Raw genomic sequence first — 26,988 nt, forward strand, 5'->3', positions numbered from 1 at the left:
AAGGTCAGTATTGCTTCGCGTGTTCCAACACTTCCACGGAATCCAAACTGACCTCCCCCGAGATCGGCCTCTACCAGTTTCTCCATTTGTTTGTAAAGAATTTGTGTTAGTATTTTGCAACCATGACTTATTAAACTGATAGCTTGGTAATTTCCCAGCTGTCAAGACCTGCTGTCTTTGGGATTGGAATTATTGTATTCCTCTTCAAGTTTGAGGGTCAAGCAGCAGCATATCTTTCATTTCATCTTCATTTGCATCCTCTTCCATTTCCATTTCCTCAAGTATATCACCCTTGTAAAGACACTCTATATACTCCCTCCACCTTTATGCTTTCCCTTCTTTGCTTAGGACTGGTTTTCCATCTGAGCTCTTTGTATTCATACAGGTCATTCTCTTTTTTCTGAAGGTCTCTTTAATTTTCCTGTAGGCAGTAGCTATCTTACCCCTGGTGATATAAGCTTCCACATCCTTACATCTGTGCTCTAACCATCCCTGCTTAGCCATTTTGCTCTTCCTGTCAATCACATTTTTGAGATGTTTGTATTCCTTTTCACCTGCTTCATTTACTGCTATTTTATATTTTCTCCTTTCATAAATTAAATTCAATATCTCTTCTGTTAGCCAAGGATTTCTACAAGCCCTCTTCTTTTTACCTACTTGATCCTCTGCTGCCTTTACTATTTCATCTCTCGAAGCTCCCCGTTTTTCTTCTACTGTTGCCTTGTTCTTGTCAATCATTCCCTAATGCTCTCTCTGAAACTCTCTACAACCTATGGCCCTTTCAGTTTATCCAGGTCCCATCTCTTTAAATTTCTACCTTTGCAGTTTCTTCAGTTTTAATCTACAGCTCATAACCAATAAATTGTGGTCAGAATCCACATCTGCTGCTGGAAACATCTTATAATTTAAAACCTGGCTCCTAAATCTCTGTCTTACCATTATATAATCTATCTGAAAGCTTCCAGTGTCTCCAGGCCTCTTCCACATATAAAACCTTCTTTCATGAATCTTAAACCAAGTGTTAGCTACGATTAAGTTATGCTCTGTGCAAAATTCTACCAGGCAACTTCCTCTTTCTTTCCTTACCCCCAGTCCATATTCACCTACTACTTTTCCATCTCGTCCAATTCCTACTATTGAATTCCAGTCCCCATTGACTATTAAATTTTTGTCTACCTGAACTATCTGAATAATTTCTTTTATCGCGTCATACATTTCTTTAATCTCTTCATCATATGCAGAGCAAGTCAGCATATAAACTTCTACTACAGTTGTAGGCGTGGGCTTCGTGTCTATTTTGGCTACAATAATGAGTTCACTATGCTGCTCGTAGCAGCTTATCAGTGTTTAAATTTCTTAAATTCATTATTAAACTTATTCCTGCATTATTGTTACTTCAGTTTGTATTTATAGCTCTGTATTCACCTGACCAAAAGTCTTGTTCCTCCTGCCACCGAATGTCACTAATTTCAATTATATCTACCTTTGACCTATCCATTTCATTTTTAAAATTTTCTAACCTACCTGCCTGATTAAGGGATCCGACATTCCTAGTTCCGATCTGTAGAATGCCAGTTTTGTTTCTCCTGATAATGTTGTCCTCCTGAGTAGTCTCCGCCCAGAGATCTGAATGGGGGACTATTTTACCTCCGGAATATTTTACCCATGAGGACACCATCACCATTTAACCATACAGTAAAGGTGCATGTCCTCAGGAAAAATTATGGCTGTTGTTTCCCCTTGTTTTCAGGCGTTTGCAATACCAGCACAGCAAAACTCTATTGGTTGATGTTACAAGGCCACATCAGTCAATCATTCAGACTGTTGTCCCTGCAACTACTGAAGAGACTGCTGCCCCTCTTCAGGACCCACACATTTGTCTGGCCTCTTAACAGATACCCCTCCATTGTGGTTGCACCTACGGTGTACGGCTATATGTATCACTGAGGCACGCAAGCCTCGCCACCAATGGCAAGGTCCATAGTTCATGGGAGGCTACATCATGTATGTAGCAGTAATCAATGCACATTATAAAAGTACGTGTACACTGTGCATGCTGCTAAAACTCAAAAGCGAGTACTGTACAATTAAGGGAGTTATTATGATGTGATAGCCCTCTATCCCCCATCAATGAAGAAGGTTCCCTTTTTTACCTGAAGGATGTGCTTTTGAAAATATAAGAGCTGGGAAGTTTCGCACACGAGAAAATTCTCGAACATTCGAGAGTACTCAAGAGCATTCCACAACATTCCAGACTGTTCCATAATGATCCAGGGTGTTCTGGAATGTTTGGGAATAGTCTGGAATATTTGGGAAGATTCCAGAATGTTTGGGAAAACCCGGAACATCCTGTATCATTGTGGAGCATTCCCGAATACTCTCGAATGTCGTGGAATGTTCTGGAACATCATGGACCATTCAAAGCTTTTTTGGTATGTTAAGGACTTCACTATTGGTAAAAGACCAGTCGTGGATTCGAATATCAGTTCCTTAGAAGCGAAAAAGGGAGAAACCAAAAAAGTAGGGCAGTGAGTGAGTGAAAACGTGTCAGCAGCCAAAGTAACATAGTGACTGGAAATAAATCTAAAGTAAAGTGTACTTAATGTATGTGTTAATAAAAACTTGATTTGATTTATCTCCAGATAATGCCTATAAGCAAAATAGCAGGTCTTGCCAATTCTGATACAGAACGTCAAAACCAAAAAGAACAGCGAAAAACAGACAGAGAGCATGAAGCACATTTAAGTTCCTAACAAACAACAATGAGCACCTTGAGAAGCGGAGGAACCGTAGAACAACGGAATAAACAGATTGAAGGATCAAGAATTGCAACACAATCTTATAAGATAGCTAACTCAAGCCAGCCAAGAAAATATCACCCTATGTGAAGTGCGGACAAGGACAATTAAACAGTGCAACCTAATAATTGAACCATTCCACCATGACTTGATGAAAAAATAGAACAAACACAAACACATCATAATCAGAAAAATAGATAAAATCTGCCAATTATGCGACACAAAAAAATTCATTGAGAAACACCAGGATTCCATTTTCCCAACACAGCATAAGACTTTAAACTAAGACTTCCACTAAACTAGACTCTTTAAGAACCAGAAAGGAATTTGTGTATCAGTACATAATCACACAGAACACATAGAATGTACACTGACAAACATTCTGAATGCTATAGTTTTAGCTAATTCAGGGTGTATACGTCAACAAGGAAAAATAATTCCTGGATTTTTCCCAGGTAAAAATACACTTTCTCCCAGGTGAAAATACACTTTTTCCGTGTTAAGTGACATATACTTTCCATCGGAACTGTAAAACTTAGCAATCCTTTGAATGGTTATGGTTTTATACACCGGTGTAGAATTTCCCGTCACTTTAGAAAACAAAACTCAGGGGAAAAAACATGTTTTGGAAAGATCTTTGATGTGCAGTAACAGTACACTGCATATTTTCATATTATGATAGTTTAAATTCAAATTACACAAAACACCGCATGTTATTTTCCCCAGATCCACTAAACACTGCATGTTATTTTCCCCAGCATCGAAAACGAGATTGCGATGTGCTTTTGTAAGCCAGTCATAGCTCATGTCACGCGGTCTTGCCAGCCGATGACAGCAGATATTCAGAGGACAGGACATGTGATGTAGTCAGCCAATAGCAACATCACTGTTAAGTAGCATGAACACACAAACAGGAAAAGTTAATGGTTTAAATTAACATACATAGTGTTGCTACAAGAAAAGCAAAGCTGCAAGAGAAGCTAAGCTTTCACATATAATGTGAATTGCTTGTGTTACTCTTTATGATACATCACACAAATGTGCCAGTCAAATTTTTAATAACAACATAAATGTCTGATCTTTTGGGTTTGGAATTCTTCTAAATGGCTCATCATCAAAGAGTTGATTTTTAAATGAGCGTAAAACGCTCTGTGGTTTAAGAAATTCATTGTACATTCTCACACATAGTTCATCTTGCGTAAAAGGAAATTTACTTCGAAAGTAACACTTTCAAACCACCATTCACAATATTTTCCCGTGATCTGTTAGAAACAGGTTTGTTCCAGCAGTTGCTAGAGAGCGCCAGATATCAGGCGTCACTGCGCTTGCACATCTACGATGATATAGGAAGCCTGTATGTTTGTACGTGTAAAACATTGAAAGATCTTACATTATGTCATAAACGAAACAAGACAGAGGATAATCCAAGAGCATTGGAATTTCGTGAACAATACTAAAATGCATAATTCAGTTTAAAGTGCACATCTGCATGTCCAGATTCCCAATGAAGTAGACCTTGACCTGATATTAAGCTTTTCAGTGAGGTTTTCTGGATGTAAATTTTCTTGGAGTACCAGTACTGTATTATCTCATGTTTGGTCCTTGATTGTGGCATAATGCCATACGTGCTACAGGATGAAAACATGCACTTGAAACAACAATCAGTTGAAACTAGCTAATAGTATGGAATCACTTTGTTTCAAATAAATTGGCAACCTCAGTGGAAAAGATTAATAAAGGCTAAATTTCTGTAGCAAACTCACCAAAAGAACTTCAGTATTCTGCAAGGTGATTAGTGCAAATAACACATTTTAGCCTTCCATAATTATGTGAATATATTTTAATTCATCTGTTAGCTCCAAGCCACAGAAAACCATTCTGCTTTTATTTGATGTGAGAGCAGTAAACAAAGAGGAAACAGCAAAATCACTAAACATGGGTCACATGGAGACTACCCACCTCCCCACTACAATTCAGATTGCTCTGCACATCAACCCCGGATTGACAACATTTCTGAACTGGGGCAAAGAAAAGAAATGTTTGCAATAAGAATCAAAGCTTGAAGAAAACAGAATCTACAACATTGCCAAAAATGTACCAGCACGAGAGTCGCATTAATTTAAGGCCACAAAATGTTTTGGTTATTTTTTCCTGAACACTCTCCTTTTCCCTCATATGTAGATGTAGATGTAGATAAACATGAATAAATTTTTTGCAACTTTACCTACTACTTCTATGTGCAAGATAAATGAAAGGCAAGCACTCGCCTATAGCTGACTGACGTGTGACACATATAAACACGCAACAGAAAATTATTATTTATACTAGCTTTTAAACTTTTTCTCTTTCTATAGTAGTAGAAGTACACACATTTACATGCACAATGACACAAACACCCAAATGTACACACCTGTGGCCACAGTGAGGGTGTTGATTATCTGCTAGGGGCAGATCGAGGTGGGAAGTTGGTAGGGAAGGTCATGTGATGCAAAGAGGGGTAATGGGATAGTGTAAGGCAGATCTTTCCACAGATGACTCAACACCTGCATGAAAAGGCAAAAGATCAGAAGGTAGGGCATATAAGAGAAGGAGAGAGGTAAAAGAGAGGGAAGGCAAGAAAAGGAAGGTAGATATGAGGAGGGAGGGAAGAGAGAGAGATAGAGGGACAGAAAAGGGGACAGAGTGGGGAAGGAGAGAGGGAAGGAGACAGAGGGTCGAGATGGGGGGAGGGAAGGAGGTAGGGAGGTAGAGGGAGAGGGGGAGGGAGGGGGTTTAAGGGAGGGAGGGAGGGGTATAGGAGGGGGGGCAGAGAGAGAGAGAGAGAGAGAGAGAGAGAGAGAGAGAGAGGGAAACAGAGAGAGAGAGAGAGAGAGAGAGAGAGAGAGAGAGAGAGAATGCCCACATGGGAAGAGGATAAAAAGAGAGATGGTGAAGTCACTGTTTAAGCGATTTGTGTTATGATGTGCTGCATTTTTGGCAACTGGATGGTGGAGTTTTAGGTTTGCATTTTCCCTTCTGTCTTCTCTCAATACCATTCCTTCCCCCTCCAGATCATGTACTGCCTCCTCCCGACTCACTTCCTATTCTCTCCACAAGTGGGCAATCTCTCTCCCTCACTCCCCCCTTCTCCATATCTCTCTCTTTCTCTCTTCCCTCCCTGCCTCTTTCCTCATCTCTATCTTCCTCTCCTTTCCTCCCATCCCTTTTTTGTCTCTTCCCTGTACCTACTTCTTATATGTTCCACCTTCTAACTCCTTTGATCTTGTTGTGCAGCCACTGAGTCATCTGTGGATAGACACTATCCCACTACCCTCTCCTCGCCTTGTGTATCCTTCTCTACCCCCTCCCAACCTCCATCTGTCCAGGCAGCTGCTATCTATAATCAGTTCTAATTGAATTTACAATTACTTTTCCAATTAAACAATCATGATTCACATGTCAGATCTCAAAACTAAAAATATAAGTTCATTTATGTCAGATCACCCAAGCTACATGAACGATTACTTACGCATCACATCCTTGTACATACGTTTCAATAAAGACTGTTTCTTGTTCTTCAATTGATTCTTTTCAAATGAAAGTTTCACAAAATCTGCCTCAAGTTGTCTAATTTCTTCTCTGGCCTAGTAAAACAGAAATAGTAAAATTAATGTAAAGTCACTACTTGTATATTTTTCCTTCCTTTAAATTACTGGTATACTTCTGTCATATCTATTATTAAAGTTATATATATTTATATAGTGCAGGCCTAAAACAATTTCATGACTGAAATAAGTTTTGAACTTTCTTCTTTGTAGATATGTATAACTTGCTCTAAAATGCAACAAATGTGACAACACTTCATTAAACTACTACTCTGTGTCACAAAAAGTTATTATCAACAATTAAGTACAAAATTAGATATAACAAAGTTACATATTTTCTTTTCACAATTCTTGTTACTTTGACAAAAGTTTTTCAGCTTTTATTTCTGTGCAGCATGTAAATTCAGTCTCAGAAATAACTGTAAACTGCCACAATAATTTATTGATGTACAAATATGATGCAGCTTCATAACTCTAAGTGAACTACTTTTGAAGATATCACTTAAAGCCACATTATGGATGAAGACAAGACAAAATGTAATCTTACTACTAACATGAAGAAGGTAACTTTATTTACGACAACATGTTAACAAAAGATAAATGGAATTCTTTAAGCCTTCAGGATACATGCCACATCATGAAAAATGAAGTTACACAAAAGTGAAAAATTCATTCTGTATTATTATTACCATGAACGACAATGCAACAATGCTCAGACAGCATTCTTTTTTTTCTCTCTCTTTTTTTTTTTAAGAGAAAAATAAATAAATAGAAGGACTTACTTTCCTGAGAAGCTGCAACTTTGACATATGCCCAGAATCACTTTGATCAAGAAGCACACGGCCAATAACATTGAAACCTTCCATAACATCTCGCCGACGAAGCTTCTCTTTCAGTTTGTGCAGAAGTGAATTCTTCAGCCCATATGCTGCAGCATTATTGTACTTCATTTCATACAAATCAAAGACGCCTACGACTGTCATCACCTGCAATAAATAAAATTCAAAGTTATATGGAAGAAAGCAAAAAAAAGGTTGTAATTACAATGAACATATGTAATGCTGCCCTCAGCAACAATTCAGGTGTTCCAATGTTCCACTTACTACAAGGCATGTCTGGAAAGGGAGTATCATTTTAGAAGAAACTTATAAAAACATATTTTTAAACCAAAATTTATTTTTATAAGAAAGAGCATTTCTTAAACCATGTTTCTACAAAGATGCCTACAGTGTTCAGACATCTGTCATAGTGGGAAACCAACTTTTCTATGCCTTCTTTATAAAAAGATGCCACACGTGGATAAAGCCAGTAATGAACTGCATTTTTTGCGTCGCCCGGATGCCAGAGTACCTTCCTCCAAAATCATGCTTCAACTTCAGAAACAATTGGTAGTCAGAAGGTGCAACATTGGGGCTGTACAACGAGAGATCGCACTGCTCCCAACCAAATTGTTGAATAAGGTTTCGAGTGACAACAGCAGAATGGGAACGTACATTGTCATGAGCCAACACAATGTCTTGACTGAGTTTTCCAGGCCTTTTGTTTTGAATAAGCACGCCGAAGTTTTCTCGACATTTCATAGTATTGTACTGCACTGACTGTTTCACCTCTGGGAAGTATCTCAACAAACAGAATGCCCTGTCTATCCCAGAACCTAGTGCACACCTGATTTTTTTGTGATGACGATGTTGTTTTGATTCTGGAGTGGCGTAACAAACTCAAACTGTATTTAAGAATTTATCTGCCTTATCACTGTATAGAGTAAGAGGTGTCAAAGCACTGCCAAGTTGCTTCGTTTTGCAGACATCTGTAAGCATTTTCGGAACCCACCAGGCATAGTATGTGGAAAAATATAAGTGATTTGTTATGGTCTCAAGCAAAATAATTTTTGAAATTTGTGGAAACTCATCACAAAGCATTCTTACTGTTAACCATCTGTTTTCTCGAATTTCTTCATTCACTTACTCAACCAAACCACCACTGACAACCGAAGACTGCCCACTGTGTGCTTGGTCACGAGCATTGGTTCATCCATCATTAAACTGTCTCATCCACTTTCTCACTATTCCATCAGTCATTATATTTTCACCATAAATCCCTACAAGTTGACAACGAATTTCAGCTGGCTTAACATTCTTTGCTTTTAAATACCATATAACAGTGCGCACTTCACAGTTGACAGGCTCAGATAAACAGTGTGCACTTTACAGTCGACAGGTTCAGATAATGTCTTACACATTTTGAACAATCATTAACAAATGTGAACACAATCCAGCTGTAATGGCATCAGTGAAAAAACAATGGACCAGAGAGACATGTGTGAATGTGCTGCTTTGCGATGCTAGTGCTGTGGTGGTGATAGAACAAAATGGTACTTACTTTCCAAACATGCCTTCTATTTAATGCTGGAATTAGCATTAGAGAAATGGAGTTCACGTGACTATGAATCATGGGTGAAAGGCGACACATATAGATTTTATGTTTCAATGCACAGGGCAGCATTGGGAGAGATTGCTCAGCAACTTTTCTGAACTGACACAGTTAGCATAAAGTCACAATTAGAATGAATGAAGAAAGACAAATGTTTTACAATCATCTCTCTCTCTCTCTCTATCTATCTATCTCTCTCTCTCTCTCTCACACACGCATGCGCGCGCGCATACACACACACACACACACACACACACACACACACACACAGAGCATAAAAAATATTCACAGCAATATGAAATATCTAAGAATGAGAAAGGACTAAGGGACTTTGCAGGGCCCTCGAGGGCTTAATCATCCACGAGTTCAACAGGTGAGAGATACAGGCACCAATTGGTTATGGTGTGGAAACACGAACAGCTAGAAGGTGAATGGTAATGGTAACAGGTACAGAATGACCTGAATCATGAACAAATATTGCCCCACCACCCTCAGTATTCTCACTATCTGTATTATCCTTCATGATGATGATGATATAGCCTTTAAACATACAGTTGCAGAAGGTCTGAAATATGTCTGTTGTATGCCTAATCATAAGGGGTTATTCTGCGTTGAAAACTTGACTTCCTCCATAACTCCATAAGTGTTCTTAAACTCTTCTCATTCTGTTGCAGTACAGCAGTAACTAAATGGAAGGGATTTTCTTTTCCCATGTGTCTTGTTTTTAGTTATGCCTGTTGATCAGTGAGTAGAGGGGTAAGAGACTTGCCACTTCTCCAACACACATTTCCAGTTCCCTTTCTGACTAATCATTGTTGGTTAATACTAATGTCTTCCTATCTGAGAGTCTCAGGCTATCTCAAGCTAGGTGTCTTTGAATTTTGCTTGTTCTTTGGTGTGGATTCTGCCTTTTGCAATAGTGATGTACGCTGTCTCGAAAGGATTGAACTACTTTGGGCATATAGCTCTGTGATAAGGGTTGTCTCTATAATTTTTTGGCAACCTCTGCTGGAAATGGGTTAGGACTAGCCAAAGGCTTCGTAACAAGGGCATTGTTGTATATAAATCTACACATATACAAGTCTAAGCCAATACCTATTGCCTTTGTCTGTACAGTAGCCATGACCTTTACTACAGCTTTTCTTGAAGTGGTAGCAAAAGAAATTGAGAAAACAGTAGCCTGCAATTCATTATATTCTTTACTTTCTTGGAATATGAAAGTTTCTTGGTCACTTCAATTTTCTCTCTTATGGAAAATACCTGCTCCAAGTAGTGTGACTCTATAAGCAATTTTCACAAAAGTCTTTCACTGAACACGATGGCCCTGCTTCTTGGACATCTTTAGCATTTATAACATACGATCTTTTGTGCTCTCTAAGGATAGACAAACTGAATGTTAGGATGAACATGGCAGACTTCTAAAGCTAACCACTCACTCTCTTCTTCTTATTTCTAACTTCTATTTCATCTTCCATTTCCCATACTTTTTGCAGTTCATCACTGTCCATATCAATGATGACTTGGAAACATATGATACCCTTACTGAATTTGACAGTGCGGTGCTTCACTACTTGATATGGCATATTAACTAAAATTCTTTGACGCACAATTGTCGCTTGGCAAGACAGCAGTTTAGACCAATAGTGTTCTGCTGCAAAGTCATTCAACTGATTTTACAGTTCCATCAATGATGAAGAAAGGGGGGTTCTTTCTCAATTGACCCCTGTTTTCTCTTTGCCACACAAATATTCTGACACTGATGTGCTCTTTCCCAATTATCAAAGTTTGATTTTGTTACTGCAGTTCTGGGGAGGTGAGGGGCAGTTATGTAAAGCCCTCTTAGTTTTATAGGTATTAGTAATTTCTAATGGCTGCCCATAGCACTGCGACATTTGTTCTGCATTTGAGATGCAGTTAAGCCTAGATACCTACATGCTAAAACACACAACATTGCCTGAAACTGTGTTTCTGGGGAAAGTATTACTGAAAAATGAAGCATGGGGAAACAAATAAATAAGAAATCGGAAATCTTTGAACTGTAATGCTACACAAGAATGTTAAAATACAATGAGGGCCAGTAAAGTAACAACAAGAGATGCTAAAAGTAATATATGTGCAAAGACCAGAGGAAGGAACACTTCTCCATATACATATACACTCCACAAAACACTACACAGTGCATGGCACTGGGTGGTTCATACCAATGTTTGTCACGTTCTGACCTATTCATTTGACGCATAAAGTAAGGGGAAGATTACTGTGTAAGTGGCTCCATATATACCTTCTTATTACCAAGAAAGATGGTACAGAAGCTGAGGCACTTTATTTGCACGAGGAAGGAGTGGGGTTCTAATCCGTGTCCAGAGTTAGATTTAAAGATATTTTCCTAAATCAATTACAGCAAATGATGGGATGGTTCTTTCCCCATCTTTGTTCTTTCTGAGATAATTCTCCGTCTCTAATGATCTCATTGTCTACTAGACGTTAAGCCCTAACAAACTTAACTTTTATTTCTTTTATTCCTTATCTTATTCTTATGGTCCTGACAAGGTATTTTTTATTGAAGTGATACTGTCTTCCTCTGATAAAGGTTTTCTAAATTAATCCCTAAGTGATATATATGATTGAAGTTAATACTGCCTTCCTTTGAAAAGGTTTTCTAAATTAATCCAAACACATTTTCAAGGGAACAATGTCACCTTTCGTCCACAGTTTCCCATATAAATTCCCTGAGAATTTTTGTTATAATTTATCATGGACTAGAACAACTTGTTACAACTCTAGAAGCTGTATCTCAATTCCTTGTATGTCTGTTGTCATGTCCACTATAAACGGACTTTAAAAATTGGATGGTGCTATGGAATAGGTCACACTACAATTTTGCATGTTTTTCTTACAATCCACCAGATAAATTTAAGTACGCCATTCACATTTCCTGATGTCAATTTCAAGTGTTCTTTCCATTTCCATTTAGTGTCATCTTCAGTTACTTGGACAATGTGACAAGCTTCAGAAGTTTACCACTATTCTTATAATGATGTGCTACCCTTTTCTTTGCTTTGAGAATTATCTTGCATTTAAACACATTTAATGAGAACCACTATTCAGTAGACCAAGAGGAAATAACATGTACATAGCTCCGTATTTTATCATAAACTTACAGGCACAACACTGTCCTTTAAAGAACAGCATTGTCAGTAATGGTGACCCAATCACATAAATTATTTATGTGAACAATCTTTCTGTTACACTTCCTTTGGGTGCATCTGATAATAATTGTGTTTCTGTCAAAGGTTTGCAGTATAGTATACTTTGTTCTACCATGCAAAATTCTTTGAAGCAACTGTATAACTGTGAACTGCTTTTGTATGACAGTATATTGGTCATCAGTTGACACTATGGTACAGTGTTAGACATGTTTAAGAAATTGAAGAATATTATGTATTCTTAGATTATAAAATACAGATGTTCACCTACATCTAATATTTGAGGAAGAGAAAAAAGTGAAAAAGCTAACTGGCTTTAATTTATTTTCCTGATTCAATGGGAAAGCTTGTTTTCCACCATGGATGTTATATAAAATTGGAATTATTTTTAAAAGCTATATATTTTCAAATTGTTTTCAAAACAACCTTATTCCCTTCAAAGCACTTTCCATTACAACTAATACATTTGTCCCACTGGTGCTTCCACTATTCAAATCATTTTTCGTATGCTTCCACTGTTATAATTATTTTTTGTAATCGTCCTTAGAAATGGCTAACAGTTCCTCCCTCATTTTTATTGACTTCTTAAATGTTGTCAAATCAGTGTCCTCTAATGCCCCTTTCCATGTGTCAAAATAAGAAAAGTCACACAAAGCAAGGACAAGCGAATAAGGTGCATGGGGCAGTGGAACCATGTCATTTTTAGCCAAAAACTGTCTACCAGGGATGGCTGTGTGTGCAGGCGCATTGTAGTGGTGGAAGAACCAGTCTCCTGTGCATCACAAACCACATCCTTTTTGATGAAGATAACCCACTAATCTCTAACAGTTGATCAATTGCCTGTTGACAGTATGTGAGCACAAGTTCTCGAATTTTTTCATTATTTTCGTCAATTTGGGCAGTTGATGGACATCTAGAATGAGGTTTGTCATCAGTGAACGTGTCACCATTTGAAATCAAGCACACTACTGGTAGACTTAAGTTTTTTCCATAGTGTTATCTTGGTATACTGTTTTCAACATTAAAACAGTTTCAGACCACTTTTATCACGCAGAAAGTAAAATTTCACAGCTGTACGTTGTTCACTTAAACTTGTCATCATAAAAAAACGAAACAAGAACAAAACAGCATTGCAGATGAACAGAACAAGCCAGGTCAACAACACAGGTGGCACCGAACTGATAATGAGTTGCGCTATATACGCCTAGTGGCAGAAACTTGTGCTACACAAGCTCTGCCCATGGCAATGTTATCCCCCCCCCTCCCCTCCCCCCCCCCCCCCCTTTGTAATGTTCCAGATTTGAGTATGTCCTACAACATGTAATAGGATATGTGCCAAGACATCCAGTAATAGCTAACTAAGTGCTAGAGACCATAGAGACCATAAGGAGCACTCGAGAAGAAGAACTGTACAGGCAGACAGAGACAAGTATTAAAGACATTGTCTGCAGTAGGTGTGCAAAAATGAAAAGACTGCCACAGCAGGAAGAGATGACAGAAAAGTGTAGAAGCAAAAGAGGAAGATAGATATTAATGGGACAAAAAAGTATTCATGTTTGCTACAACTAAAGTTTTGCTTTCTGGCATTTTATTTTACATGTCATAAAATGTATCTATGGACCAAACAATTTTAAGGATTTACTGCTTTTCATAAATTACTCCCAGTATTTACCTTACTCAATGGTTCTAAAGACTCAAGACTTCAGTCTCAAGCTAAATGTGGATAAACTATTACAACAATAAACACGTATTACTCTTTATTCCAATTAACAGCTCTCATTATCCACTGTTTGGCTCATTTTTTGTCACATAAATTTAATTATTGTGTATGTTTCTATAGTTATTTGTTGTGATTATACAGTGTAAATTACCTGTCACTTACTGAATACCTACTGCCAGGAACATGGTAACCTTACCTTTTCTGGAATACTGGGTTTTCACTGTTGGCACACATGTACGTTGAACACTTTGTCCTTTTGTTGTAATTTCACCAAAAGTCAGGTGTACAAACGTTGTAAAAATGGAAGAGGAAAGTCATGTGTTGCTAAGTCAGTGTATGTGCAAAGATATAAATAAAAGACAGAAGAACAACATTAAGCATAATAAATGGAAGAGGAACAATAAGAATTACAAATGGAATTCGGGTTGGCTCACAATAAAAAATCAGAGCCTGGGAAAATCTTGTCTGAACAGGTGGGTGCAAAAAGTTGTAAGGGAGACAAAGGAGGCCACTTTGTGCAGATACTGACATTTTAGTAATTCTGAGAAGAAATGCAGAACAAATTCAGGTATGTTGAAAAAACTTTGTGCATGGTATATGAGGTGCAATCAAAAAGTTACAGGATTTTTTTTTAATTTAACAGGCTTCTTACATCCAATTTCCATTTTTTTTCCCTGTTGGCACACATATTACTGACGTATGTTTGCATTTTCAGCTGTTTCTGGATATTTAGTTTCTTGTTGTCACTTGAAAAGGTTATGCATGTTTTTTAGTGCTCGGCGAAATTTTACTATCAAAAAAGATGAGTCGAAGAATTTGCAACAAATTCTGCATGGAAAATGTAATAAAGTGCAGCACCACACCTGAAATGTTGACTGCAGTTTTTGGTAAATCTATTACACATAAGACAAGAGATTACAAATGGGACAAACATTTCAAAGAGGGTCGAAGATGACAGCAAATGCCCTGGACACTCTGGGATATCAAGTACTGACGAAAATGTGGAAGAAGCAAAGAAAATGGTTCTGGAAAATCACCCAATTGCCACCAGAGAGGTTGCTGATGATGTCAGCATGCCCTTTGGCACCAGCCACGCAATTTTTTGGATGTTTCGGACATGAAATGTGTAGCAGCAAAGTTTGTTCCAAAATTGTTAAATTTCGACCAAAACCATGTCGCACAGACATCACTCAGAAATTGCTGAATGAAGCCGATAATGATCCAGAACTTCTAAAGAAGTTATAACAGCTGATAAAATGAAAATGTGGATATATAGGTAGGACATCAACACCAAGGCGCAATTGTCCTAATGGAAACTGCCTGAAGAGCCAAGACAGACAAAAATTCAAGTCTGATCATATGTGAAGGATCTTCTCACTGTTTTCTTTGATTATAATGGGATAGGGGTCATGGATATGGTCGTAAGGTCAATAAGGAATACTATCTGGAAGTTATTTGTTGTTTATGTGAAGAAATCTGAAGAAAACAGCCAGAATTGTGTCAAAACCAATCGTGGAAACTGCATCACGATAACGCTCCCATTCACACCTCAATGCTCATTCATTGTTTTTTTGGTAAGGAACAAAACTGTTTTCTTCTTCTGTCATTTTATTCACTGGGCATGACTCCCTGTGACTTTGTTTTATTCCTGAGGCTTAAGAGAACTGTGAAAGGATTTTGTTTTGCCACTTGTGATGAGTTAAAAACAAAATCACTGAAGGAGTTGAACACCATAATGAAAACTGTGTTCCAGAAGCGTTTCCAAGATTCGAAAAAGCACTGGCACAAATGTGCTATATCCAAGGGGAAGTAATCTGAAGAGGACAAAGTTGATGTTGATGAAAAAATAAAGACTCCTTAAGGAAAACAAAAATTATTGTTATTTTTTTATCACACCTCGTACATAATCACTGCTAGACATTTGTAAATGCTCCAAGAGAAGATAAACCATGGCATACCCTTTCAAGACAGAAAGGGTAAGCACAATAATTGTCCGAACAAACTGCAGGATGACCTGAAAAATTTAATAAGAAACTACAAAACAAGAAAGCCACTACTCAGGACATAAAAGTGAAAAGCTCTGCCTGAGTTATGATTTGAATGTGAATAAACTTTACCACCTTTTTAAAGAAGAAAATACTACAATACAATACAGTGAAAGAGCATACAGAGATATTTTCAAGGCAGGATATAATTTATGCTTCAGAATACCACATTTGGACTCAGTTGAGTATTGTGACACCTTTAGTTAATTAACAGTAAAATTGAAACAGAATGAAAGAAAATTCATGAAGCGAGCGAACTGCACCATTTCCAGCTGGAAGCAGCATATTCAATCCTGCAGAATGGTACAGAGAAGCCTAAAACAAATAAAACGTGTGTTGCAACAGTGTAGGGAAAGATAAGAGTGCTACTTACCATAAAAGTAACACATTAAGTGGCAGACAGGCACAATTAAAAGACAGTTACACATAAACTTTACACCACAGCATACGTCAGAAAAAGGAAAAAGAAAGAGAAACAAACACACACCATTCACTCACAGAAGAAGCACACCTCACATGGACATGACAGCCAGCTCCAGCAGCTCGGACCAGCCTGCAAGTTTCTCGTGGATGGACTCTGCAATCTGGAGGGGGTGGGTTGGGGAAGGGATAGCAGTGTACAGGTAGGGCGAAAGAGGATTGCTGCCTGACAGTGTGAGCAGACTGCCAACAGGTGCAGTGTCAAGAAGTTGTGAGACAGGGAGGTGGGAAAAAATTGCGAAAAAGGAGAGGAATAGGGAAAGATGGATGGGTGAGCTGGCAGAGGACAGCGAACAAGGAGGATGGGAGGTGAGAAATGGTCTATTAATTGTGCCTGTCTGCAATTGAACATGCCATCTTCATGGTGAGTAGCAATCTATCTTTTCCTACATTGTTGATATTCCAACCTGGAGTTTCCTTGGTTTGATTTTGCTGTACTGCATTTCTTGCATCCCACAACCCTCTGATGTTTTCCTTTGTTACTATTCTCTATAGGATTACTCTTCTCAGTGTCCATCCTTTCTCTTCTTTCCTGTGTTTATTCACCATCTTCCAAACTGCATCTACTTCTCAGCCACAATGCATCAACGATTGTCCACACACAACGCACGCTTCGTGACCGCACTGATTATTTTTGCAGCATCCGATGCCCCAAATTCTGTCCTTCGATAACTACAAACATTTGTTGATCGTGTTAGGACAGCAACCAGCCACAAATTTACTTTGAGTTCCTTTATTCAAAGGAAACCGTTACCGGTTTCGAATCGTTGCGATTCATCATCAGACGGTTTACATGCTTTCTTTCTACATTTGGTGTGTTTTTTACAGATTAATTGTCGTGAAACGTCGGTTTCGAGTGATTGTTTCTATAACGTTCATCCAATCGATGTAAATGCATTCACACTGCATCCTCGTTGTTGCACACGTAATAGTTCTCACTGTACACTTTAGATTTGTCACCGAGTTCATTCCAACCACGCAATGTGGTGCGTGGTTGGAATGAACTCAGTGACAAATCTAAAGTGTACAGTGAGAACTATTACGTGTGCAACAACGAGGATGCATCGATTGGATGAACGTTATAGAAACAATCACTCGAAACCGACGTTTCACGACAATTAATCTGTAAAAAACACACCAAATGTAGAAAGAAAGCGTGTAAACCGTCTGATGATGAATCGCAACGATTCGAAACCAGTAACGGTTTCCTTTGAATAAAGGAACTCAAAGTAAATTTGTGGCTGGTTGCTGTCCTAACACGATCAACATTTGTCTTCAAAACAGCCACGGTCTCCAATATGTCATCATATGACAAAATTGCAACTACAAACATATTCCTTCCTATTGATCCCACTTCATTCCCCATCCTGACATACTTTTAGTGTTTTATTTTCCACACCTGCCCTTGCCAAACAAACTTGTGATCCGCAACCTAAAGCAGCCCCCATCTCTCTCTCTTCCCTTATCACAACACACACATACCCCCATACCCTCTATTCCTTTCCTCCCATGTATCCATATGTTTTAACATATTTGTGTGTATTTTTACATAATTTCATGCAGTTTCAAACATTTTTATGTATGTTTATGTATCTGTGTGTTTTTACATGTCTTTATGTATGCTTATACGTATTTTCTCTTATCCAGCTCTTCTCACAAGCATCAACACCTTATTTTGTCCATTTCCACATCATTCCCATTTCCTTTATACCATCCTTGACACAATGGACCTCTGCTCCAGCTTCCTACACCAGTTTAGAAAGTGTCCTTTCCCCTGTCTAAAGCCCAGTCCCACATACTATTTCTTAAATGCTGCCTAAACCAAGAAATCCCCTCAATAGCCTAACCATAACAATTCCTTTCTCTGGATCCCACCTCTCCTTTCACAATGATCTTCACCTTCTCAGATTCTGTCAGTCCCTGGCCCTCACAAACTTGGTACTGCAAAAGCACATCTCCATGGCACAGGCATCCCAGAACTATCTCTGCTCCCTCCACAAGATACTGCTTATGTGAAAACTCTGCTTCATACATCACATCTCTGAAATTGAATCCCTTACTCTCTGCAACACCTGGAGGAGCATTCTCGACACCACCTCCGTAAGTTATCCACCCTGCTGACACCCTACTGCAGCCTCGGGGCACCACTATCCAACCGTATCCTACCCACAGTGTTCCTCCTTGTCCACCCCTCATACCACTTATACCCTGCCTACCTGACTTATTCAGTTTGCCACATCAACCAAAACTCCTTCAAATCCAGAGCCGATGCACTCCCGTATCACTGTTGTTAACCCTTCCGTCAAAATCCTCAGCTCCACAGAAGTTTCAGTCCTATCCAAAGGCTCCACACCCAAATTTAAAAATGCTGGACTTGTCAAAGACCTACTCTTCTTCTCACGGTCCCTGCCATGGAAAAACTTCTTTGTTGCCAATCACTCCTTTCAAAGCCAACCTAATTCCAACACTGAACCCTCCCTCTCCCAGTTCACACCACCATCCAACCATGATCCCCCCCCCACCTAACTACTCGCTGGTCACCTTCCAGGAATTCCTTACCTTCAACTTGGTCTCACCATCCTTCCCCATGCCCCTTCCTCAGAAGATTGATCTTTCAGCAGAAGAAATAATAGCCATACACAACCTCAAAACAAATCCTGACCTAATTATCCTGTCTGCATCATTTTTGTTATGAATCGTAGTGACTACTGGTAGAAGGCCTCTGCCAGCTGTCTGACTACTCCACCTATAAACTCTGCCAGAGTGATCCCAATCCCAGTAGTCCAACAACTCCAATCCCTGCTTAAAGCCATAGGCCCTTCCCAGAAACTCTTCCCTGAATCCATTTCCCTCCTTGCCCCACTCACCCCAATGACACCCTGCACACCCACATTCTACATGCTTCCCAAAACCCACAAACTCAACAATCCTGGATGCCCCATTGTGGTTGGTTACTGTGCCCCCACTAAAGAATTTTGGCCCTCATTGACCAACACCTCCAACCAATTGCCCATAATCTAACCTTACACTTCCTTCACTAACTATCCATCATCCCCACCCTTTTACCTTCTGGAACTCTACTCATCACTCTCGATACCACCTTCGTATACAGCACCCTCTCACACCGTTGGTCTTAGCGCTATTGAACACTATCTTTCCCATTATCCTTCAGATTCCAGACCGACTTCCTCATTCCTCATACACCTTACTAACTTTATCCTAACCAGCAACTACTTCTCCTTTGAAAGGAAGATACACAAACAAATCTCCAGCAGAGGCATGGGCACCCACATGGCAACTTTCTATGCCAACCTATTTATGGAAAATCTAAAGGAGACACTGAAGTCTCCCAAAATGCCAAACCCCTAGTTTGGTTCAGGTTTACTCATGACATCTTCATGATCTGGACTCTGTTCCAAGACACCCTATCTTCATTCCTTCACAATCTCAATGCCTTCTCTCCCATTCGCTTCACCTGGTCCTCCTCAACCCAGCATGCCACCTTCCTAGATGTTGACCTCCTCCTCTCGGATGGCTCTGTCTGCACCACTTTCCAAATTAAACCTCCCAATGACCACAACAGTACCTGCATTTCGACAGCTGTCATTCCACTGACCCCAAAAAATCCCTCCCATGCAGCCTGGCCAACCGGGGATGGCGTATCTGCAGTGACAAGAACTCCCTCGCCTAGTATGCTGAGGCTCCCACCAAGGTCTTCACAGAAAGGCACTGTCCCCCAGATCTAGTCTGCAAACAGATCTCCCATGCCATTTCCCCCCCACACCCTCAATCCTCCCACTGTTATAACCTTTAATCACTAATAAATTGCGTGAATATACAAAAGTAGAAACACTAGCGGGTTACATGTTACTAACTTCGTATCTGTCATTCGACTCCCGTGCCGTGACATGCGGCCCGCGCCGTTCATAGCCAGGTGGCGCTCCCGCGCTCGGCCGAGCTGCGGAGCGCCTCTATCGCCGTGTTCGCGTACTAACGTAGCGGCACTTTTGAATGTCGTGGCACTGTCACAACACTTTTCCCCCCTTGAAAAAAAACACTCACGTCCTTGGAGACACGGACAATGCGGAGACATCCATGGCCTCTTGGGAGGCCCCGAGAAGATCACGCGGAGAAACACGAGAGTATGGTCGAAAATGTCCAGGACGGAAGCTTGCGCGTGGAACGTGCCTCCTGGACGAGATGATGGGTGAAAACTCCGGAGCAGCATCCATAGGCGTCGTGGACCTGGGGGTGTGCTCCAGCGAGATGGGTCCCGGAGTAGGCGGCGTCACGACTGGGGCCGGTTCCGGCGTACTCGGAAGCGGTAGCGACAGCGGCGGCAGCAACACGCCCGGAAGATCGGCAGCAGCGACAGGACTGGCTTCTCGATCCGGTGGAGACGAAAGAAGGGGCGGTGGTACCGGCGTGGCCACCACTCGTGGGCGCATCTGGTCGTAATGGTGAACAACCATGCCGTCGTCCGTACGTATTTCACAAAGCCGTCGGCTGCGAAGAGCCTGGACCACCCCTGGAATCCATTTAGGGCGAGATCCATACCCCCGTGCCCACACGTCGGCGCCCACCGGGTATTTTCCCGCACTAGGGGACACAGTACAAGGCCTGACAGGGTGAAGCAGGTGCAGTAGGGTGCGCGGTTGGCGGCCATGCAAGAGTTCAGCAGGGCTGCGATCACCCAGAGGCGTGAAGTGATAAGAACTCAGAAATTGCAACAGAGTGTCATCTGTGGAAAAATCACTAAGGAATTTTTTCATTTGGCTTTTGAAAGTGCGGACAAGGCGCTCGACCTCCCCATTCGATTGCGGATGGAAGGGCGGTGCTGTAACATGATGAATCCCTTGTCCAGTACAAAAATCACGGAAGGCCTGCGAAGAGAACTGAGGGCCATTGTCCGTGGCAATCGTGGATGGAAGACCTTCTAGCGCAAAGATTTTGGACAAAGCCAGCGTCGTCGCCACAGTGGTGGGCGACAGACATCGAACAACAAACGGAAACTTCGAGAAGGCGTCAATCAACAGTAGCCAATAAGTGCCGAGGAAGGGGCCGGCAAAGTCAACGTGCACCCGTTCCCACGGCTGTGCCGGATCAGGCCACGGAGAGGGCAGAGTACGAGGCGCAGCCAGTTGTTGAACACACCGATCACACGCAGCGACCATGTGGGCGATGTCCGGATCAATACCGGGCCAATAAACGTGCCTGCGGGCCAGGGACTTAGTCCGAGAAATCCCCCAAAGAACAACACCCTCACGAACAGACAGACGAAGGCGCAAGGCATGGTAGTTGCGAAGGGGATCTGATGCCCGGCCCTTGGTCCTGTCCGGCCAACCCCGCTGAACAAAACCGATCACCTGACGCAGGACCGGGTCCCGCGCAGTAGCCGACGCGACCTGCGAACCTGTAAGTGGAAAACCATCGACCGCACGACGTTCTTCCTCATCAATGTGGAAACGGAGTAGTTCATCTCGATCGAAAACCGGGTCGGGGCCCATCGGCAAAGCCGACAACGCGTCAGCGTTGGCGTGCTGGGCCATGGGGCGATAGTGAATCTCATAGTGAAAACGAGACAAGTATAAGGCCCAACGCTGCAGGCGGTGAGCTGCCTTATCCGGAAGCGACGCCGAGGGGCTGAACAGAGAGACCAGCGGCTTGTGGTCGGTGATGAGGTGAAACTTAGAACCATACAAAAAAACGCTGAACTTTTTTAGAGCATAAATGATAGCGAGCGCCTCCTTTTCTATTTGAGAGTAACGCCGTTGGGCATCGTTGAGGGTCTTGGAAGCGTAGGCGAAGGGTCGTTCCGACCCATCCTCATACCGATGGGCGAGAACAGCCCCTAGGCCATACTGTGACGCGTCAGTTGCCAGAACCAAGTGCTGACCCGGACGGAATGTGGCAAGACAAGGTGCAGACTGCAAATGAGCCTTCAGGTGGACAAAAGCCTGCTTACACTCTGCGGACCAACAGAACGGAACGTTTTTGCGTAACAGCTGATGCAGAGGATGAGCCACTGCCGCCGCGGAGGGAATGAATTTGTGATAATAAGCAACCTTGCCTAGAAACGCCTGAAGTTCTTTGACCGTAGACGGCCGGGGTAGAGCGGTAATGGCCGCAACGTGCTGTCGTAGAGGACGTATACCCTCACGGGACAAGTGGAAACCAAGGTACACAATGGAGGGTTGGAAGAACTGAGACTTGTCCAGATTACACTTCAACCCTGCTGAATGCAGAACCCGAAACAGTGAACGCAAATTGCGAAGGTGCTCCTCAGTGGAGGCCCCCGTGACAACAATGTCATCCAGGTAGTTGATGCAGCCGGGAACGGAAGCCGTGAGCTGTTCCAAAAACCGTTGAAAAATGGCCGGCGCGCTAGCGACGCCAAATGGTAACCGCTGGTACTGATACAACCCACAAGGAGTGTTGATGACGAGAAATTCCTTGGAAGATGCATCCAACGGCAACTGATGGTACGCCTCCGATAAGTCAAGTTTGGAAAAGAACTGGCCCCCAGCGAGCTTGGTAAATAACTCCTCAGGACGGGGAAGAGGTTAAGTGTCAATGAGGCTTTGAGCGTTGACAGTGGCTTTAAAATCACCACACAATCGCAGACTCCTGTTTGGTTTAGAAACCACCACGATGGGCGATGCCCATTCGCTGGAGGTAACAGGAAGGAGAATCCCCGAAGCTGCTAACCTGTCTATCTCAGCTTTGACAGGCGCACGCAACGCCATCGGAATAGGGTGTGCCCGGAAAAACTTAGGGCGAGCCGTAGGTTTAAGAGTAATGTGGGCTTCAAACTCCTTGAAACGACCCAGACCAGCAGAGAACCCGGACGAGAATTCAGAACACAAGCCATCCAGCTGTTGATACGGAATGTCCTCAGATATGAGGTGCACATCATCATCAATGGAAAACCCGAACAACTGGAAAGCATCATAACCGAACAGGTTTTCAGTGCCCGCATGATCCACCACATAAAACGTGAGGGGCCTAACAACAGACTTGTAGGCAGTGGAAGCATCAAACTGGCCAACGATAGGAATTTTCTGCTTATTATAAGTTCGTAGATTTCGCGTAACTGGAGACAAGGGAGGGGAGCCCAACTCCAAATACGTGCGAGAATTAATGAGAGTTACTGCAGAGCCAGTGTCCACTTGCATGCGAATGTCTTTATCCAGAACACGAACAGTAACAAACAACTTATTCGTTTGAGAAAGCACACAGTTAACATCCATGTCCGATGCCTCGTCCTCGTCAACAGGAACTTTAGGGGACTGACACACAGAAGCAATGTGGCCTTTTTTCCTACATGAATTACACGTGGCCCAATGTTTTGGACACTCGGCTCTGTCATGCTGTACGAAACAACGTGGACAAGAAGGAAGGGCGGAACGAACCTGCTTCTGTGGTTGCTGTTTTCGCTGCGAGCGTGGCGGCCCAACGCGACGTTGTTGACGCGAGTGCACCGCCGCCACATCGTCGTTTCCCTGTGAAACAGGCAAATTGTCTGTGTCGAAAGTGGTTTGTACAGCGCCTACATCACACCACGCGTCTATTTGCGCACCAGCAGCGTGAGACACTTCAAACGATTGAGCGATGCTGAGAACTTCCGACAACGACGGGTTTGGCAATTGTAAGGCACGTTGCTGAACTTCTTTATCAGGAGCAAGCCGTAAAATAGTGTCCCTAACCATTGAATCAGCGTAAGACTCATGATGAGTGTCCGTGACAAACTGACATTTCCGACTCAGACCGTGTAGTTCCGCCGCCCAAGCCCGGTAAGACTGATGGGGCTGTTTACGACACCGGTAGAACGCCACGCGGGCGGCAACGACATGGGTGTTTTTTCGGTAATAGTTAGACAATAAGTCACACATTTCTTGGAAGGACAGAGAGGCAGGTTCCCGCAGAGGGGCTAACTGAGATAGTAGCTGATAGATCCGTGGGGAAATCCAAGATAGAAATAATGACTTACACATAGGAGTGTCGACAACGCTGAAAGCCAAGAAGTGTTGCCGCAAAAGCTTCTCATAATCCTCCCAGTCTTCAGCAGCCTCGTCATAAGGAGGGAATGGAGGCGGAGAAGAGGAAGACAGACGATGAGTAAGCGACGTCGACAACGCCTGAATAGCAGCCGTCAGCTGTGTTTGTTGTTCAATAAGAGCTTGCATAAGCTGTTCCATGTCTGCCCCGACACGAACACACAATTCCACAACGCAGGAAAAAAAATATCTGACCTCGTCGCCAAAAAGTTTTGTAACCTTTAATCACTAATAAATTGCATGGATATACAAAAGTAGAAACACTAGCGGGTTACATGTTACTAACTTCGTATCTGTCATTCGACTCCCGTGCCGTGACATGCGGCCCGCGCCGTTCATAGCCAGGTGGCGCTCCCGCGCTCGGCCGAGCTGCGGAGCGCCTCTATCGCCGTGTTCGCGTACTAACGTAGCGGCACTTTTGAATGTCGTGGCACTGTCACAACACCCACCACCCCCAAGAACCCGCCCTTCGTCACCCAATACCATCCCAGACTATAACAACTGAACCACATCCTCCGCCAGGTGTTCGATTACAATTATCATGTCCTGAAATGAGGGATGTCCTACCCAAGATCCTTCCCACATCTCCTAAAGTGGTTTTCTGTTGTCCATAATGTCCTAATACATCCCCATTCCACTCCCAATCCCAAACCCTTTCCACAAAGATAGTAATCATGTCATGGTGTATATGTGGACAAGGAAAAAAAATTCCCGGATTTTTCCCAGACATCCCATTAAAAAAATATACTTTTTCCCGGGCGAAAAAACACTTTTTCTGTGCTAAGTGACATTAGCTTTTCTGTAGATTTTTCCTTTGTAACTGTAAAACGTATCACTCATTTGAATGGTTAACGTTTTATACACATATAAAAGGTCGGGGATGGGGTGGGTGGGTGGGGGGGGGGGGGGGGGGGGGAGTGTTGGAAAGACTTTTGATAATAAAAAAGAAAGGAGAGAAGTTTTGGAAAGACCTTTGATGTGCAGCAACATATACACTGCATATTTGCATATTACGAAAGTATAAATTCGAATTACATCAAACACAGCACATTAGTTTCCGGAGCCTTGAAATCGAGATTGCAACGTCCTTTCGTAAGCCAATCATATCTCATGCACATGATCTCACCAGCTGATGACAGCAGATATTCAGAGCATAGGACACGTGATGTAGTCAGCCAATAGCAAGATCACTGTTACACAGTGCGAACAGACAAAGGCGAAAAGTTAATGGTTTACATTAATACACATAGTATAGCTATGAGAAAACCTAATCTTTCACATATAATATTGGTCTCGATGATTAATAAGCTACAAGAGAAGCTAAGCTTTCTCATGTAATATTGATCTATTTTGTATGTGTTATACTTTAAGATACATCACACAAATGTGCCAGTAAATTTAAAATAATGACATAAATGTCTGGTCTTCTGGGCTCGAAATTCTTGTAAGTGGCTGGTCCTCACAGTGTTCAGTTTTAATAATGCTCTATGATTCAAGAAATTCATCCCACCTTCTCACACGTAACATAATTCATCTTGTGTAAAAAGAAACTTACTTTGAAAGTAATGCTTTTCGAACCACCGTTCAAAATGCTATCCTGAGACTGTTAGAAATAGATTCAATTTAGCAGTTCCCAGACAGTGCCAGAAAACAGGCATTATTGCACATGCGCAGCTGCAGTGGTGTAGGAAGTCTGTATGTTCGTATGTATAAAGCACAAAGAGAGTTTGCATTACGCCATAAAAGAAACAGAACATCAGAGGATATTCCAAAAGCATCGGAATTTCGTAAACCATACTAAAATACATAATTCGGCTTAAAGTGCACATTGGTTTTTTCACGATTCACAATGAAGTAGGTCCCATCTGATATTAAGCTTTTCACTGTGGTTTTTGGGATGTAAATTTTCTTGGAGTACCAGTACTGTACTATCTCATATTTGATTCTTTATTATGGCATAATGCCATGCATGGCAGAAGATGAAAACGTGCACTTGAAATTCAGCGAACAGTTGGAAACAGCCAATACTGTGGCACAAAACACTTCATTTCAAATAAATTGATTGCATCAGCGGAAAGATTAATGAAGCCAAATTTCTTTAGCAAACTGACAAAAATAACTTCATTGTTCTGCAAGGCGATTAATGCTTGACTGCTAATAATTTGGAAATAAAATAAAATCAGAAAACTGAAATTTGACATGGGAGCTGTAAACAAAGAGTAAATAGTGAAATCACTTAACGCAAACAGGAGTCAGCTGGAGACTAACCCCCTCCCCACAGCAATTCAGAGAACTCTGCTATTGCGCGAATCTGGCAGCTAGGGCACACGAGGAAAATTTTTCTCATTAGCATCTGGCTGCTTGCTGCCAATACAACTAACAGCCACACTTCAAGTAGCGGGAAGCGGGAGAAGATACTGCTCATATGTGAGTCAACTGTGCATGCGCATGAGTCTGCTGGCAACTGGTCAAACATGCCTAATGTAAACAGTTGTGACGTCATGCTCATAGAAAACAGTTTATTTTTACGAAGTATTACATAGTCTTTTGCTGTTTACAGATACTTGTGTGTGCATGGTGTTTTGTTGTTGTAAATGGTGCATTTCCTTTGCCACTAAAGTTTTATTTTTTTCCCTCACATTTATATTTTATTGCTGCAGTATCATTC

At 41.6% G+C, this 26,988-nt stretch overlaps 1 protein-coding gene across 3 annotated transcripts in view; it reads right to left on the reverse strand.

The window, feature by feature from the left end:
- The window catches only part of LOC124622513, a 55,147-nt gene that overhangs the window by 11,749 nt on the left and 16,410 nt on the right, over positions 1–26,988 (reverse strand). For 2 of the 3 annotated variants that reach the window (XM_047148233.1, XM_047148236.1), the window contains exons 4-5: positions 7,165–7,368; positions 6,307–6,421 (exon numbers count right to left, since the gene is read on the reverse strand). In XM_047148233.1, the coding sequence (XP_047004189.1) occupies positions 6,307–6,421; positions 7,165–7,368 (319 nt within the window). The remainder of the gene's footprint in view (positions 1–6,306; positions 6,422–7,164; positions 7,369–26,988) is intronic. The other variant, XM_047148235.1, reaches the window with a different exon arrangement.

The sequence above is a fragment of the Schistocerca americana genome, chromosome 7, assembly GCF_021461395.2.
Source record: "Schistocerca americana isolate TAMUIC-IGC-003095 chromosome 7, iqSchAmer2.1, whole genome shotgun sequence".
Taxonomy (NCBI): domain Eukaryota; kingdom Metazoa; phylum Arthropoda; class Insecta; order Orthoptera; family Acrididae; genus Schistocerca; species Schistocerca americana.